The 16,708-nt window shown below is 48.1% G+C and overlaps 1 protein-coding gene across 1 annotated transcript; it reads right to left on the bottom strand.

The window, feature by feature from the left end:
• Positions 1 to 10,179: 10,179 nt before the first annotated feature.
• On the bottom strand, positions 10,180 to 15,880 carry RPS14 (ribosomal protein S14). The gene is made up of 5 exons (XM_072150608.1): positions 15,747 to 15,880; positions 14,751 to 14,901; positions 14,503 to 14,664; positions 10,919 to 10,995; positions 10,180 to 10,295 (listed from the first exon to the last, which is right to left on the bottom strand). The coding sequence occupies exons 2-5, from the start codon at positions 14,897 to 14,899 to the stop codon at positions 10,228 to 10,230; spliced, it is 456 nt and encodes a 151-aa protein (XP_072006709.1). The 5' UTR covers positions 14,900 to 14,901; positions 15,747 to 15,880; the 3' UTR covers positions 10,180 to 10,227.
• Positions 15,881 to 16,708: the final 828 nt, after the last annotated feature.

Raw genomic sequence — 16,708 nt, 5'->3', positions numbered from 1 at the left:
AGATAAGGGGTGTGGTGTCTACAGTTGGAGGAGATAAGGGGGTGTGGTGTTTACAGAGGGAGGAGATAAGGGGGTGTGGGGCCTACAGAGGGAGGAGATAAGGGGTGTGGTGTCTACAGAGGGAGGAGATAAGGGGGTGTGGTGTCTACAGAGGGAGGAGATAAGGGGTGTGGTGTCTACAGAGGGAGGAGATAAGGGGTGTGGTGTCTACAGAGGGAGGAGATAAGGGGAGCGGTGTCTATAGAGGGAGGAGATAAGGGGTGTGGTGTCTACAGAGGGAGGAGATAAGGGGGTGTGGTGTCTACAGAGGGAGGAGATAAGGGGTGTGGTGTCTACAGAGGGAGGAGATAAGGGGTGTGGTGTCTACAGAGGGAGGAGATAAGGGGTGTGGTGTCTACAGAGGGAGGAGATAAGGGGAGCGGTGTCTATAGAGGGAGGAGATAAGGGGTGTGGTGTCTACAGAGGGAGGAGATAAGGGGTGTGGTGTCTACAGAGGGAGGAGATAAGGGGGTGTGGTGTCTACAGAGGGAGGATATAAGGGGTGTGGTGTCTACAGAGGGAGGAGATAAGGGGTGTGGTGTCTACAGAGGGATAGAATAAAGGGTGTGGTGTCTACAGAGGGAGGAGATAAGGGGGTGTGGTGTCTACAGAGGGAGGAGATGAGGGGTGTGGTGTCTACAGAGGGATGAGATAAGGGGTGTGGCATCTACAGAGGGAGGAGATAAGGGGAGTGGTGTCTACAGAGGGAGGAGATAAGGGGAGTGGTGTCTACAGAGGGAGGACATAAGGGGAGTGGTGTCTACAGAGGGAGGAGATAAGGGGTGTGGTGTCTACAGAGGGAGGAGATAAGGGGTGAGGTGTCTACAGTTGGAGGAGATAAGGGGGTGTGGTGTCTACAGAGGGAGGAGATAAGGGGTGTGGTATCTACAGAGGGAGGCGATAAGGGGAGTGGTGTCTACAGAGGGAGGACATAAGGGGGTGTGGTGTCTACAGAGGGAGGACATAAGGGGGTGTGGTGTCTACAGAGGGAGGAGATAAGGGGAGTGGTGTCTACAGAGGGAGGACATAAGGGGGTGTGGAAGGAACGGTGGCGCTTAGAAAGCTGTCTTGCACCTAAAAACAGCCTGTGTAATATTTATTGAGGATTTGACGAAGAGGGGCACAGCTCACGCTGCCTAATCAATGTAGAGAATAGGCAACACAACTTCAGCTTTGGCAAACGTTTAATGCAACTTTTAGACGCTAAAGGTAGACAATTTATCTTAAAGGGGTTGTCCACTTTAAGAACATTACAGCAAATAATGTTTGTGTAATGTAATTTTTCAATACTTTCATTTACTTCCTGTAGATAAACACCGGTCCACAGTCATGTGATGTCACACAGATGCTCGTTATATTAGACGGTCTGATATAACGAGCCATGCACCTGTGTGACATCACATGACTGTGGACCGGTGTTTATCTACAGGAAAAAAAAATGAAGCTTCCTGTTGCATGACAGCAAGCAGAGATCCTGGAAACTGAAGAATTGAAAGTAATAGAAAGTACTTGGGGAAAATATAACTTCACAACAAACAATATGAAATATTTGTTAGAATAAGCTTAAGAATGCATTCACACAGCTGTACGGTGGGCATATTTACATCCCCCCCATAGACGGCAATGGGCGCACAGCACTGTGCCCTACAGTTTCATACCCTGTGAAGATAGTTCATGACTAGAGATGAGCGAACATACTCGTCCGAGCTTGATGCTCGATCGAGCATTAGCGTACTCGTAACTGCTCGTTGCTCGGACGAGTATTTCGCCCGCTCGAGAAAATGGCAGCTCCCGCCGTTTTGCTTTTTGGCGGCCAGAAACAGAGCCAATCACAAGCCAGGAGACTCTGCACTCCACCCAGCATGACGTGGTACCCTTACACGTCGATAGCAGTGGTTGGCTGGCCAGATCAGGTGACCCTGGGATAGACTAGCCGCTGCCCGCGCTGCTCGGATCATTCTCTGTCTGGATGCCGCTAGGGAGAGAGCTGCTGCTGCTCAGGGAAAGTGTTAGGGTGTTCTATTAGCTTACTGTTAGGCAGGAGTGATTCTAAAAGAACCCAACAGCCCTTCTTAGGGCTACAATAACGTTATAATTTTTTTTTTTTTTTATTTGCAGCTAGTACCATATTGTGAGGAATTAGCAGGGGGACTTGCTACCGTTGTGTTTAGCTCTTAGTGACACACATATCCACCTCAAACACCAAAGTGGGAAAATTTATTAGGGGTTTGAGTAGAATTAGGCACAGTCTGCCAGTTTCTTTTTATTTTACGTTTATTTTTTTCATAACTCAGCGTCATCTCATCTGGCATAGTAGTGTGCTGTAATACTTGGCTAGAAAATAGCCATAGGAGAATACAAACGTCTTAATTACGCCTACAGTAGCGTTATATATATTTGATTTCTGGTTGATCTGCTGGTGGCTGTACTTGCTGCAGTGCATCTACTATCAAATTGGGAGCAATTTGGAGTCAGACTTGCGACCACTGTGTTTTAGTGACGCACATATCCATCGCAAAGACCGAAGTGGGAAAATTTATTAGGGCCCGGGGTTGTATTTCAACTAGGCACAGTCTGCCATTTCCTTTTTTATTTTACGTTTATTTTTTTCATAACTCAGCGTCATCTCATCTGGCATAGTAGTGTGCTGTAATACTTGGCTAGAAAATAGCCATAGCAATAGGATAGCATCGTTTGGTTTTAAAAACTAAAAAACACAAAAAAAAACAAAAAAAAAAAAAAGTTAAAAAAAAAATACAAGTTATAACTCTCATTTTCAAAATGTTTAACCCGAGGGCTAGGGGTAGAGGACGAGGGCGGGGACGTGGGCGTCCAACTACTGCAGGGGTCAGAGGCCGTGGTCCTGGGCGGGGTGAGACACCACCTGCTTATGAGGGAGCAGGGGAACGCCGCAGAGCTACACTCCCTAGGTTCATGTCTGAAGTTACTGGGAATCGTGGTAGAGCACTGTTGAGGCCAGAACAGTGCGAACAGGTGATGTCGTGGATTGCCGACAATGCTTCGAGCAATTTGTCCACCAGTCAGTCTTCCACGCAGTCCACCCATGTCACCGAAATCGGCACTCCTCCAGCTCCTGCACCTCAGCCTCCTCCCCCCCAGTCTGCCCCCTCCCAGCAAAATTTGCCATTTGAACCGGCATACTCTGAGGAACTGTTTTCTGGACCCTTCCCACAGTCACAAACCACTTGTCCGGTTGCTGATGAGCAATTTTCCGATGCCCAGGTTTTCCACCAGTCGCAGTCTGTGGGTGATGATGACCTTGTTGACGTAGTGGAAGAAGTGTGTAAAGAGGTGTCCAACGATGAGGAGACACGGTTGTCAGACAGTGGGGAAGTTGTTGTCAGGGCAGGAAGTCCGAGGGGGGAGCAGACTGAGGGATCGGAGGATGATGAGGTGACAGACCCAAGCTGGGTTGAGAGGCCGGGTGAACACAGTGCTTCTGAGACGGAGGAGAGTCCTCGACCAGAACAGGTTGGAAGAGGCAGTGGTGGGGCCAGACGGAGAGGCAGGGCCAGAGCTGGTGCATCAGCGCCAAATGTGTCAACTAGTGAAGCTCCCGTGGCGAGGGCTCCTGCGGCGAGGGCTAGATTTTCAGAAGTCTGGAGGTTCTTTAAGGAAACACCGGATGACCGACGGACTGTGGTGTGCCACATTTGCCAAACCAGGATCAGCAGGGGTTCCACCACTACTAGCTTAACTACCACCAGTATGCGCAGGCATATGAATGCTAAACACCCCACTCAGTGGCAACAAGCGCGTTCACCTCCGGCCGTGCACACCACTGCTCCTTCCCCTGTGTCAGCTGATAGTCAGCCCCCTGCCCAGGACCCTGCCACAAAAACCCCATCGTCACCTCCACGATCCTCCACAGCATCCACCAGCGTTCAGCTCTCCATACCCCAGACGCTGGAGCGGAAACGCAAATATAGTGCAACCCACCCGCACGCCCAAGCCCTTAATGTGCACATCTCCAGATTGCTAAGCCTGGAGATGCTGCCCTATAGGCTAGTAGAGACCGAGGCCTTTCGCAGCCTCATGGCGGCGGCCGCCCCTCGGTATTCGGTCCCCAGCCGCCACTACTTTTCCCGATGTGCCGTCCCAGCCCTGCACCAGCACGTGTCAGACAACATAATCCGTGCCCTGACCAACGCCGTTTCTGACAAGGTCCACCTGACCACGGACACGTGGACGAGTGCTGCCGGGCAGGGCCACTATATATCTCTGATGGCACATTGGGTTAACTTGGTGGAGGCTGGGACCGAGTGTGACCCTGCGGCTGGTCATATACTGCCGACGCCGAGGATTGCGGGGCCTACCTCGGTCCAGGTGTTTGAGGCCTACTATGCCTCCTCCTCCTCCCACCCCTCCTCCACCTCCTCCTCCGAACGACCATCCGTGGGCATGGCGCCATCAGTCGGTAGCTCTAGGCACAGCAGCAGTGCCGTCGCTAAGCGACAGCAGGCGGTGCTCAAACTGCTGAGCCTAGGCGATAAAAGGCACACCGCCCAAGAACTATTACAGGGCATCACGGCGCAGACTGATCTGTGGCTGGCACCGCTGAACCTGAAGCCAGGCATGGTTGTGTGTGACAACGGCCGTAACCTGGTGGCGGCTCTGCAACTCGGCAGACTGACACATGTGCCATGCCTGGCCCATGTGTTAAATCTGATAGTTCAGCGTTTCCTCAAGACATACCCCAATCTGTCTGATTTGCTCACGAAGGTGCGCCGCATCTGTGCGCATTTCAGGAAGTCCAGCACAGATGCTGCCACTCTCAGGGCAGCGCAGCGCCGCCTCCAACTGCCCGCTCACCGACTGTTGTGCGACGTGCCCACGAGGTGGAATTCAACACTGACCATGTTATCCAGAGTTTACCAGCAGCGCCGAGCGATTGTAGACTGCCAGATGTCAACTTCCACCAGAACTGGTAGTCAGGTCAGTCAGCTTCCTCAAGTCTACAATGAGGAGTGGACGTGGATGTCTGATATCTGTCAGGTGCTGAGTAACTTTGAGGAGTCAACACAGATGGTCAGTGGCGATGCCGCCATCATCAGCCTCACCATCCCGCTGCTTGGCCTGTTGAAAAACTCTCTGGTCAGCATGAAGTCGGAAGCTTTGCGCTCCTCACAAGAGACAGGGAAAGAAGATTCCCTTGTTGATAGCCAAAGCACCCTTAGGTCTGTTTCTCAGCGCATATCGGAGGAGGTGGAGGTGGAGGAGGATGAGGAGGAAGAGGAGGAGAATGTTGGCGAGACACAAGAGGGGACCATTGTTGAGTCCTACACTGTTGAGCGTGTATGGGCAGAAGAAGAGGAGTTGGAGAAGTTGGAGGAGGAGGAAATGGACAGTCAGGCCAGTGAGGGGAGTGAATTCTTACGCGTTGGTACTCTGGCGCATATGGCAGATTTCATGCTAGGCTGCCTATCCCGTGACCCTCGCGTTCAAAGAATTTATTCCAGCACCGATTACTGGGTGTTCACTCTCCTGGACCCACGGTACAAGCAAAATCTTTCCACTCTCATCCCTGGAGAGGAAAGGAGTGTGAGAATGCATGAATACCAGCAGGCCCTGGTGCACAAGCTGAAACAGTATTTCCCTTCTGACAGCGCTAGCGGCAGAGTGCGTAGTTCTGCGGGACAAGTAGCGAGGGAGAGTAGGCGAGCAGGCAGCTTGTCCAGCACTGGCAAGGGTACGCTTTACAAGGCTTTTGCCAGCTTTATGTCACCCCAGCAAGACACTGTCACCTGTCCCCAGTCTCGGCAGAGTAGGGCTGATCTTTACAGAAAGATGGTGAGGGAGTACGTAGCTGACCATACCATCGTCCTAAATGATCACACAGCTCCCTACAACTACTGGGTTTCAAAGCTGGACATGTGGCACGAACTGGCGCTCTACGCCTTGGAGGTTCTTGCCTGCCCTGCCGCTAGCGTCTTGTCAGAGCGGGTTTTCAGTGCAGCTGGTGGCATCATCACCGATAAGCGTACACGCCTGTCGACTGACAGCGCTGACAGGCTGACGCTTATCAAGATGAATAAAGGCTGGATTTCTCCTAATTTCCAATCTCCAGCAGGTGAAGGAAGCTCAACCTGAATAATTTATCCACTCCTCCTCCTCCTCATTTTCCTCCTTCTCCTCCTCTTTCTACAGTAAAGCAGAGGAAACTGGCGGTTTTTTGACAGGGCCCACTGGCTCTAGGTATAGTACTTTATGCATTTAATTTTTCTGGAGGGCCACCGACACGGTCCTCTGTTTTAAACAATTTTTGGGAGTGCCACATACAGGCACTCAATCTATTCCATTTTTCTGGAGGGCCACCTACCTGCTCCTCTGGTTTGAAAAATTTTTTGGACTGCCACATACAGGCACTCAATCTATTCCATTTTTCTGGAGGGCCACCTACCTGCTCCTCTGGTTTGAAAAATTTTTTGGACTGCCACATACAGGCACTATGCAAATTGAATTGTCTCCATAGCAGCCTCCACACGTTGTCTCCATTGCTACCTCCAAAAGTCGTCCATATAGCTGCCTCCATACATCGTCCCTTTATCAAACGAGGTTTGTCAGGCCGAAATTTGGGTTGTTTTCATGGATTCCACATCAAAGTTGTTAACTTTGTCGCCACCCTGCTGTGTTATCCACAAAATACACTGGCAAACTTTTACCATTTACGGATATTATTTCAGCGCTTCTTGCGCATCTGTTTACATTCCCCTCACCCGCCATATCCTAAACTTATAAGAACGCTACTACACTTGATCTTATACAAAAGGTTCTTAGAAGTGCTGTTTGGGGAGTAGCCTAGAGACAGGGGCTTGGATTGGCGAAAGCTCGCCTAGCAGCGGAGCGCCAGCTCCATGCGCATCATGCGCTTCTTGCGCATCTGTTTACATTCCCCTCACCCGCCATATCCCAAACTTATAAGAACGCTACTACACTTAACTTGGTGCAGGCTGGGACCGAGTCTGACCCTGGGGCTGGTCATATACTGCCGACGCAGAGGATTGCGGGGCCTACCTCGGTCCAGGTCTCAAAGGCCTACTATACCTCCAAATCCTCCCACCCCTCCTCCACCTCCTCCTCCTCCGAATTACCATCCGTGGGCATGGCGCCATCAGTCGGTAGCTCTAGGCACAGCAGCAGTGCCGTTGCTTAGCGACAGCAGGCGGTGCTCAAACTGCTGAGCCTAGGTGATAAAAGGCACACCGCCCAAGAGCTATTGCAGGGCATTCCACATCAAACTTGTTAACTTTGTCGCCACCCTGCTGTGTAATCCACAAAATATACTGGAAAACTTTTTTCATTTACGGATATTATTTCAGCGCTTCTTGCGCATCTGTTTACATTCCCCTCACCCGCCATATCCCAAACTTATAAGAACGCTACTACACTTGATCTTATCCGAAAGGTTCTTAGAAGTGCTGTTTGGGGAGTAGCCTAGAGACAGGGGCTTGGATTGGCGAAAGCTCGCCTGGCAGCGGAGCGCCAGCTCCATGCCAAGAACCAACTAACATAGTTTTAACTGCAGTACCTTTAATCTACTACTAGTTCACTGCCTCCATACATCGTCCCCTTATCAAACGAGCTGTGTCAGGCAGAATTTTGGATTGTTTTCATGGCTTCCATGTTAACTTTGTCGCCACCCTGCTGTGTAATCCACAAAATATACTGGCAAACTTTTATCATGTACCAATATTATTTGAGCGCTTCTTGCTCACCTCCTTTGGTTCCTCTCTGACACCCATTGGTTTGAAGCCTGAGTCCATTTAGGGTATGTTGCCATGCCACTCTCTAGCCTTCCGCTGCTGCCGCTGCCTCTGCATGCCGTCCCCTATAGTGTCAGGGTCAATTATTGGATGTTTTAGATGCTATCTAGCTTCATTCTGTCACTCTGTCATGGCCATGCTGTTGCCCATAATTTTGGCATAATGGTGCGATTAAGCAGCCTCAGAGGCACCATGCATGCTGCCCCTGCTGCTTCCTGTCCATTTCCGTGGTGTTTCCATCCTTTTCTGAGGTTCCCAGGTGTTTGGCCAAGCTTCCCTGTGCAGAGCCTTGGTTCCCTTGAAAAATGCTCGAGTCTCCCATTGACTTCAATGGGGCTCGTTACTCGAAACGAGCACTCGAGCATCGGGAAAAGTTCGTCTCGAATAACGAGTACCCGAGCATTTTAGTGCTCGCTCATCTCTATTCATGACCCATCTTTCCCTGGAATACAGCGCCAGGGCCCATGTTTCTCTATGGAGAGGGGCTCGGAGCGCTCACCACCACCTCCTCTCCCAGGCGCCGTGTTCACACCGTGCACATGTTACTGGGAGAAAGCAGCCCAAAGTAGACAGCCCCTTTAAGGCCTCATGCACACAACCTTTTGTTTGTCTCTACATATGGCCATACATACGGGACGTATTGCAATGTATCTGTATAAAATAAAGTGGGCTGGCAAATGGATGGATGACTATTGGCTGGCTGACAGAATGCCCCTCCCACTGGTTCTGGATGCTGCACATATATACAGCAGCTTGCAGTGAACAGCTGTATTTAGCCCATATTTCATACATTCCCAGTGACTTCCAGGGACTGTACAGAAGGGAAATATTGTGGGAATATAGGACATAATCTATATTTTTATACTGTTGTACAGTGGACAATATGGCCATGTACATGGATGACCGTATTTCCCATTGGAATGCATGAGGCCTAAGCCTGGGAACCAGTTTCCAGCCCTTTGGATTTTGGACTTATCGTTGAGAGCTATGTATGTTGCATACAAGTTTGTTTTTTCTGGAAATTTTAGAAAAATAGTAGTAAATGTTTGATCAATCCCTTTGGAATTATTGCCTATGTCAGTTTGTGACCCAAGATCCCCTATTTGTGCCTTGATGATCATTGCAGATTAAGGGGAATCAGCCTTCCTTCACATGTTGCATTAGCAAATCAGTTTGCTTTTTATGCTTCCAAGAAATCACCAGCAACACTGAACACTGATCGACACTTTGCAGAATGCAGTAAACCAGCGCTCCAGCAGACATCGCCACTTCCCTATGTGTACTATTAAAAGCCAAACTTTCTATGGACAATGAATGCCTGGAAAATTTTCACATGAAAATCCTTCATTGTGTAAGTGCTTTAGAGAAGCTGCTCAGTTCAATCTTATCCATATCTAACAAATACACTAGAATGGTTTCACAGGTAAAATGTATCTACACTCCTAGCTGTGTATGTACCTGTAGTACTTTACAACAGAGTTATTCCCCCATGATCAGCAAGTTTCTTCACTGTAGGACCATTGAGTGACTTGGTAACCCACTACCGGCTTAGGGCAAATTCACATGACCGTTGGGGGGAGATGTATATATGGTTGCAGAATATACACAGACAATTATGTTGCAGTGCAGCACTGTTCTATATGTCATATCTTTCCCTGTATTACAGCACTATGCGCCTTCTCTCCCATGCGGCCTGTTGCAGTGAGTGCAGACTTCCTCTAGAGGAACTGCATGGGAAATACATTGACACAAGGGAGTCACCTTCAAAGTGGACTACTCCGACAAAGTGCTAAATCTGTAGTAGGGGGCTTATCAATAACGTGCTTAGTCTGAATTGTGAACCGTGTGGCTGCTGGATTCTACAGATTGAACACTACTCTGGGAGGTCATTCTAAGCAGTTCTATAAGTGATGGACAGAACCTCTAATCATCATGTTCTCAGTATGGATCTGGAGTCTGGAAGAACTTGGCTAAATAACCGGTTAGAATGGAATCACAATGTTCTTCCCCAGACTGCAGAGCCATACTGAGAACATGATTAGTGCTGTTCAGTGGTTCTGTCTTTGCATCATATACTTAACTGCTTGGAACGACGTCCCAGAGTAGTGATCCATCTTTCCAGAATTGACGGACTTACTACAGATCTACAAAGCCTTGTCAGAGTGGGCGGCTTAAAAGGAGACCTCCCAGTACTGCTAGTATTAATCATCCCATCCGTTTTCAGTGTATGATTTGTAAAGCGCTACGGAATATGATAGTGCTATATAATAAAGATTACTACAATCTGATATCAAGATGTGGTCAGATGACACAGTCCAACCAACCGTACGTCAGTACAGACCAAGACAGTCACAGCTTTTTTTTTGGTCGAATATTTTATTAACAACTGAACAAAGATGTAGGATTACAGACGACGACCACGGCGACCGCCCTTTCTGCGGGTGCTGTCTGATGGGATGGGTGTCACATCCTCTGAAAAACAGAAAAAAATGCACAATTAGAAAACCGTGCAACACATGACAAGCCCTTAGTTTAATAGTTACACAAGTTTAACCCTGAGCTCTGCTAGACTAATCTAGTGCCTGGTTAAGTCATAGGACGCTGAAATATGAGAAAAACCTCAAGTGCCTTGTACAGTTCTCAGCGTACCCTACACATGGCAGCAGATTGAACAGTAGTCTAGATCAAAATCAACTAAATTGATCACCTATGGTGTGGGAGCTAGCTCTGACTCCTTGGGCCACTCCCTTTAACGGAGGGGTGGTTTAACATGCAGCTGCATTGCACAAGACTGACAAATATCAGATGGCACTGTACTGTTGCCATCTTTGGAGGTCTCAGACCACCACAAGGGGGATGACCAGACGCCTGATCTCATGAATGCCAGTGACCGGCTTCATTTTGGGACAACCTCATCTAGGCAGAACATATGGGACGCTGCAAACTTTTTGCAAGCTCATACAACGCCTACTCTGGGAAGATCAATATCTGAAGCCAAAACCAGAAAATGTCCCATTTATGATGGAGGGGGCCCAATGTTCTTCATTAACCAGTGAAGTGCCTTCCATAGGTCACTATACAAGACAATTCCTTACCGATGCGGCCAATTTTCATTCCAGAACGAGCCAGGGCTCTGAGGGCAGACTGGGCGCCAGGTCCAGGGGTCTTGGTCCTTAAAAAGGAAAGGATTACAAGTTGTAAACTTTGTGATCCACTTACCAACTATCAACCATGTTTAAAAAATGAAGTGTACAAGGATTGCCCAAATTGAAGGCACGTCCCAGAAATAAAATGTCCAGCAGCAATGTCCCACCCCCATAGTTTGGGACCATGTGCCAACAGTCCCAACCACCTCATGCATTTCTATAAGCTCATACACGGCTGGTTTAAAAATGGCGCTTTGTGAAAGACAACTGCCCGAGCCCCAAGTTCTAGGTCAGGTCCTATTCCTGCCTATAGAAAGGAGGAACCAACTACACATTCCAAAGATGGAGATAACAGCGTTCACAGGCCATTGTTTCAAGTCTAATATTAAATTGCGCTTGTTGTTTTGTCTTCCCGATCACTGATTCAGATAATGTGATTGAGTCAGTAGTAGCTGCTTACATTTGGCAGTAACTTTGAGCTATGAAACTTTTACAACTTTAGCGTTCATTCCCACGAACGTATTTGGGACCGATATCTGGCCGTATCAGTCCCATTGGCAACTGGTCAGCGTTGAGCACACGTCGTCTACCCGCACCACGAATGGCAAAATTTAAGAGATCCTATGTCTATGTCAGTTATGGTGCTGGTCCTGTGCGCCTCTATGGAGTGGGTGGGCAGTGCACATCTGTGTGAATGTACACTTAGGGTGATGCCACACATTACGTTTTTGGATCTTTTTTTAAAGCATGAGTTTTCAGTACATTTTTAAAACGCACATGTTTTTGAAGGTTTACCGTGTGCTTGGCCGGTTTAAAACTGTTTCACAACTGCAGACACTTCTAGAAATGAATATTAACTGGTTCAAAGCAGCCAAACACATGGTAAACAGTCAAAACAACTGAAAACGCAGGCTTTAAAACGGTCCAAAAATGTGACGTGTGGCAAATTTCTGCAATGAGAAGACCAAATCCATCACATGATCAAAGACACAGCAAGCGGATCATAGCGTTTTAGCAACCTGGAGGTTGTGATGCGTTACCAGAAGACAGGACCACGTGCGCCATTTAATGCAAGATTGCTGTATCGATATAGTTCAAAAATGCACCGTTAGACCCAAAATGATCCTGTATGGATGCAGTTACCTTCATCTTTTGATGTTAAAGAATAAGTAGTTGACTACTGTGGTTACACCCATAAGATCCCCATTTTCGCACATTAAACATTAATCCTGTCTGTTTGCAGCTCAGTCTTTTCCACCTTAACCAATTCATGAATGGACCAGACAAAGCCACCAAGCAATGGACCAGGCAGCCGGAGAATGCATACATACATGTGCAGGCATGCTAGGGGCCTAGAGGAGCATGAACTATAAGCAAGACAGTGGGTGCTGGACATCCTTGATATCAGTTGCGCACCGTTCAGGGACTAGAGTCCATGGACCTCATCAATACAGCATTTTGGGGACCAATAGGATTGTAAAGGGTGGCAAGGTGCTATTCTCCTTTGTACTTCAGAAACAAACTCCCTTTAAATAAATGATGTGTCAAGTTGGACTCGAAGCCAAAGTACCAACAACCTCAGCAATCCAATACTATTCTGCACGTGAAAGGGCAATGGAGCAAAGCCCAAGATCTTACAACCATTTCAAATACATTAAAGAGACAAGGACCCCCACACTATTCACCAGGAAGCCCTTACAAAGTCTTAGGAATTAGTACAGTACAAACAATTATCTGGTGGTCTTCTACCATCATTGGTTCACCACTTCAATCCATTGTATTAGGGGGTCAGCCCCAAAATAAACACTAACTTGGTACAGCCAAACAGGACTACAAAGGAAACAGTTGAAAGTAGTCAAGGACATGAGAACCGTCTTACAACCTGCAGGACAGATTCTACAATACTCAAACTGGTACCAGAAACTAATTCTGCAAACTACACCTCCAGGTAAACCACGACAAGTGTTACACAGGTCTAAAGGGCTTCTTCCAGTCCACACATGGCCCTCAAAAAAAAAAAAACCTTCCTGTACTTCCCCCATTATGTAGTTTTAAAACTAGGACTCAACTCCAAGAACAGCGATCAGTGCACAGGGGAGACCATGTAGTTGCACACATACATTTCTTCGAACATTACAAGGTCCCTGCAAAGACTGGTCTATTCCAAATTACCATCAAAGATCCATCATGATAACCCAGGGACTCTTAGGGCGCGTTCACACGTTGCGCTTTGGTTGCGTTAATGCAACACTAGCGCACAGGGGGTGGGCCTCAGCCCGATTGTATTTGCGTTTCCAATTAAATGCATATGCGATCAGGCCAAAGGCCAGCCCTCTCTGCTCTAGCGTCGCGTTAACGCAATCAAAACGCAACGTATGAATGCACCCTTACTCGTTGCTTCAGGCACGGACTGTGGTAATCTTATTTGTTATCCATGGCCTCCTTCCTTCTAAAAGTTTTAGAATTATATTAACAAGCGTGAGACACTCCTCGGTGTTAGCATAGCCATCCCAATGCTGTGGCTTCAAAGCCTATTAAACCGTCTCCCACAACACTTCCCTGTTTGCCTGAGGTATACAGGGGGGAAGTGAAGTGTTCCTGCACAGCGTAGCAGCCTGTAAAGCTGCAGCATGCAGAGGTTTTGGTAACACCCCTTCATTAGCATAATGTTACAAGTTGATTTTAGAAAGAAGGAGGCCATGGAAATACAAGATTACCAGTGTGACGGTGCCTGGAACTATGATTAAGTGTCCCTGGTTTATCATGATGGCAGATTTCCTAAAGGAAACCTACCATGGGAAGTAGATGGGATGGTAGATTCCTCCCTCCCATCTCTGCCCCAATCTAATTTAATAATCCTCGAACCTAATTTGCTGAAAGTTTAGTAATGTGCAAATTATCTGCAGAAGATAGCGTGCGTAATCTGTGTGCACTATATAAATAAAGGAATTACTGGGGTGTGTACTAGCCTGGCCGGGCACTGGGAGCCAAGGCTACTCCAAGCCTCAGTAGCCTCCGCAGTTCATTCACATATTACTAAAATAAAAGTTTTACAATTTAGGTTCCAGGATTATTGAATTACAGATTAGGGCAGAGACAGGAGGAATCTGCCATGACATCTACTACAGATGGTAGGTACATGCACACAACTGAGGACTGCTCAGACCATGGGTATCTGCGTATCACACAACAATACATTGCTGCGAGTGATGTGGCTCGGACAATCATCTCACACCAGCCCATAGAAACACATGGACATGTGCTAGCCCCCGAAACAGAGCACAGAAACATTGATGTTGTACACCTGCAAGACCTGCTGCCATGTCACCACACAATCACATGCATCACAAGTTCAACACTCCCACAACACAACTATATGCAATACCCATCTACATCCATGTGGCACCAACAAGATTTGTCCCATTACATAGCATCAGGGTTCTATCCATGTCAGAAGACATGCACACCCAGCTAAGCTAAGCATGCATGTGTATGAAGGTGTCGGAGGAGTATCACCATGTAGGGTATATTACTTGTTGCCACCAGTAGCCCGCAGCTTGATGTGAAGAGCGGTGATGCCAAGCTCCTTGCACCTCTGGGCAACGTCTTGTGCGGCCAACATGGCGGCATAAGGAGAAGACTCGTCTCTGTCGGCTTTCACCTTCATCCCACCGGTCACACGGCAGATGGTTTCCCTACGGAAGGAAATGTACAGGTGAGGAGAGGATCCCGCCACAACACCACATGGAGACGCTACATCCACCCCCCGGGCAGCACTTACTTGCCGGACAGATCAGTCACGTGGACGAAGGTGTCGTTGAAGGAAGCGAAGATGTGGCAGACTCCAAACACGTTCTCTCCCTCGGCCACCTGAGGTCCCAAGCTGATGACCTGCTCTTCCTTCTTTTCCTTACCCTTACGTGGAGCCATTTCTGGGAACAAACATTAAAATTATTAAGTAAATCCATGAGGGCAAAACACAGGACAAAACCGAACACAAGAGATGAGCTCAGATGTAGCAGAGCTGTGTGTGTAACCACCCAGTAACATTGGTCTAAAAGTCCACCCAATGTACACAGCAATGCATCACCTCTATAGAGCCGTGTACACACTAGTGTAGTCACCTCTTTGAAGCACCCTGTTCCCACTATAGCACCCTGTACACACACAAACACATGTGTAGTTACCACACTATAGAGCCCTGTACACACATAAAGTCATCCCTCTATTGATGTACACATACACACGTTTCGGGTGGCCCCACTCCCCATAGAGCCCTGTTTACATTAGTGTAGTCACCACTATATAGGACACTATTCACACTAGTGTTGAGTCCCCTCTATACATTACTGTAGTATAGATGTATCCTACATTAGTATTGTAGCCTGTACACACACGTGTAGTCACCACTTTGTAGCACCCCGTTTCCACACTAGTTAAGGGTGCCCCCCTCTCCACAGAGCCATGTACACACTAGTGTAGTTACCGCGCTATAGAGCCCTGTGCACACACACATAGCAGTGCGTTATGTGTGCCTCCGCCGGTGTGAGCGCGCAGTGATCTCCTCCTCAGAGCGCGGCGGTGCTCAGGCCTCATCCATGGACGCCAGAGTCTTCATCTAACCTCCTCTAACGCCCATCCTTCGCCTCCCCGGGCCCCCATACCACCCGGTGCACAGCGCACAGGAGCACCCTAATCCATAGCGCCGGTAGGTGCCCGCCCTGCCCCCGCCGTTACTCAGGATTAATTCGGATTCCGTTCCCGGGGCCGCACTTACTGCTACGTCTTCTCGTGGAGCCGCAACAGGAAAGGAAGGAAGGAGGGCGGCGGGGGCAAAGGTCACTCCCTTCACCGGAAGTGATTCCGAGCGGCGTGCTCAGGGGTCAGGGGATAAAATAGCAGTAAAGCGGGAGAATTCAGGGAATAACATGATGATTATGTCGGTAATATTCTCCGTTTCGGTGAAAGATGGAATTATTTCACTTCAAAAAGTCAAAAGTGAAAGAGTGTAAAAATGAATTTCCAGAAACAAAGATGGCGGATTTGGAGTCACGTGAGGAAGCCTCGCAACGTATTAAAGTTCCCTTGCAGGTAGCAACCTTTTAGCTCATTGTATTTGATGATAGACAAGCACTGATTGGTCGCCTTTTATTTCTAATGTAGTCTAGATCTTTATTTTATTACATATAGTATGTTATGTCCCTTGTAAATTATATCCATTATTATGATCTAATAAGTGTAAAATTTTGAGGCAAGATGATAAAAACCGCGTAGGCCTTGTGAATAAGTTAATAAAATTATTGTTGCACAGTTATGCAGACAAACATATGTTATTATGTAAATTAACCAACAAGTGCCTCTAAGTATACCTACCAACTTTTGTAGTGGTGAAAGAGGGACAAAGGTTGTGGTGCATGTAGCGGATAATTTATTTTCTCTCTTAGCCCTGCCCTTATTCCACCCCCACACAGTATAATTTCCCCTTCAGTGCTCCATGCACACCCACTCCACACTCATAGTGACTCCTTCATTTTATAGCTACCCAAGCAATTTCCCTTCATACTGTGCCCCCCCAGCAGCTCCCCTTCATACTGTGCCCCCCCAGCAGCTCCCCTTCATACTGTGCCCCCCCAGCAGCTCCCCTTCATACTGTGTCCCTCCAGCAGCTCCCCTTCATACTGTGTCCCCCCCCAGAAGCTTCCCTTCAAACTGCCCCCCCCCCCAGCAGCTTCCCTTCAT

The sequence above is a fragment of the Engystomops pustulosus genome, chromosome 4 (genome assembly GCF_040894005.1).
Source record: "Engystomops pustulosus chromosome 4, aEngPut4.maternal, whole genome shotgun sequence".
Classification (NCBI taxonomy): Eukaryota; Metazoa; Chordata; class Amphibia; order Anura; family Leptodactylidae; genus Engystomops; species Engystomops pustulosus.
The sequence above is the reverse complement of the archived record's forward strand: the minus strand, read 5'-3'. Positions and strand labels throughout refer to the sequence as shown.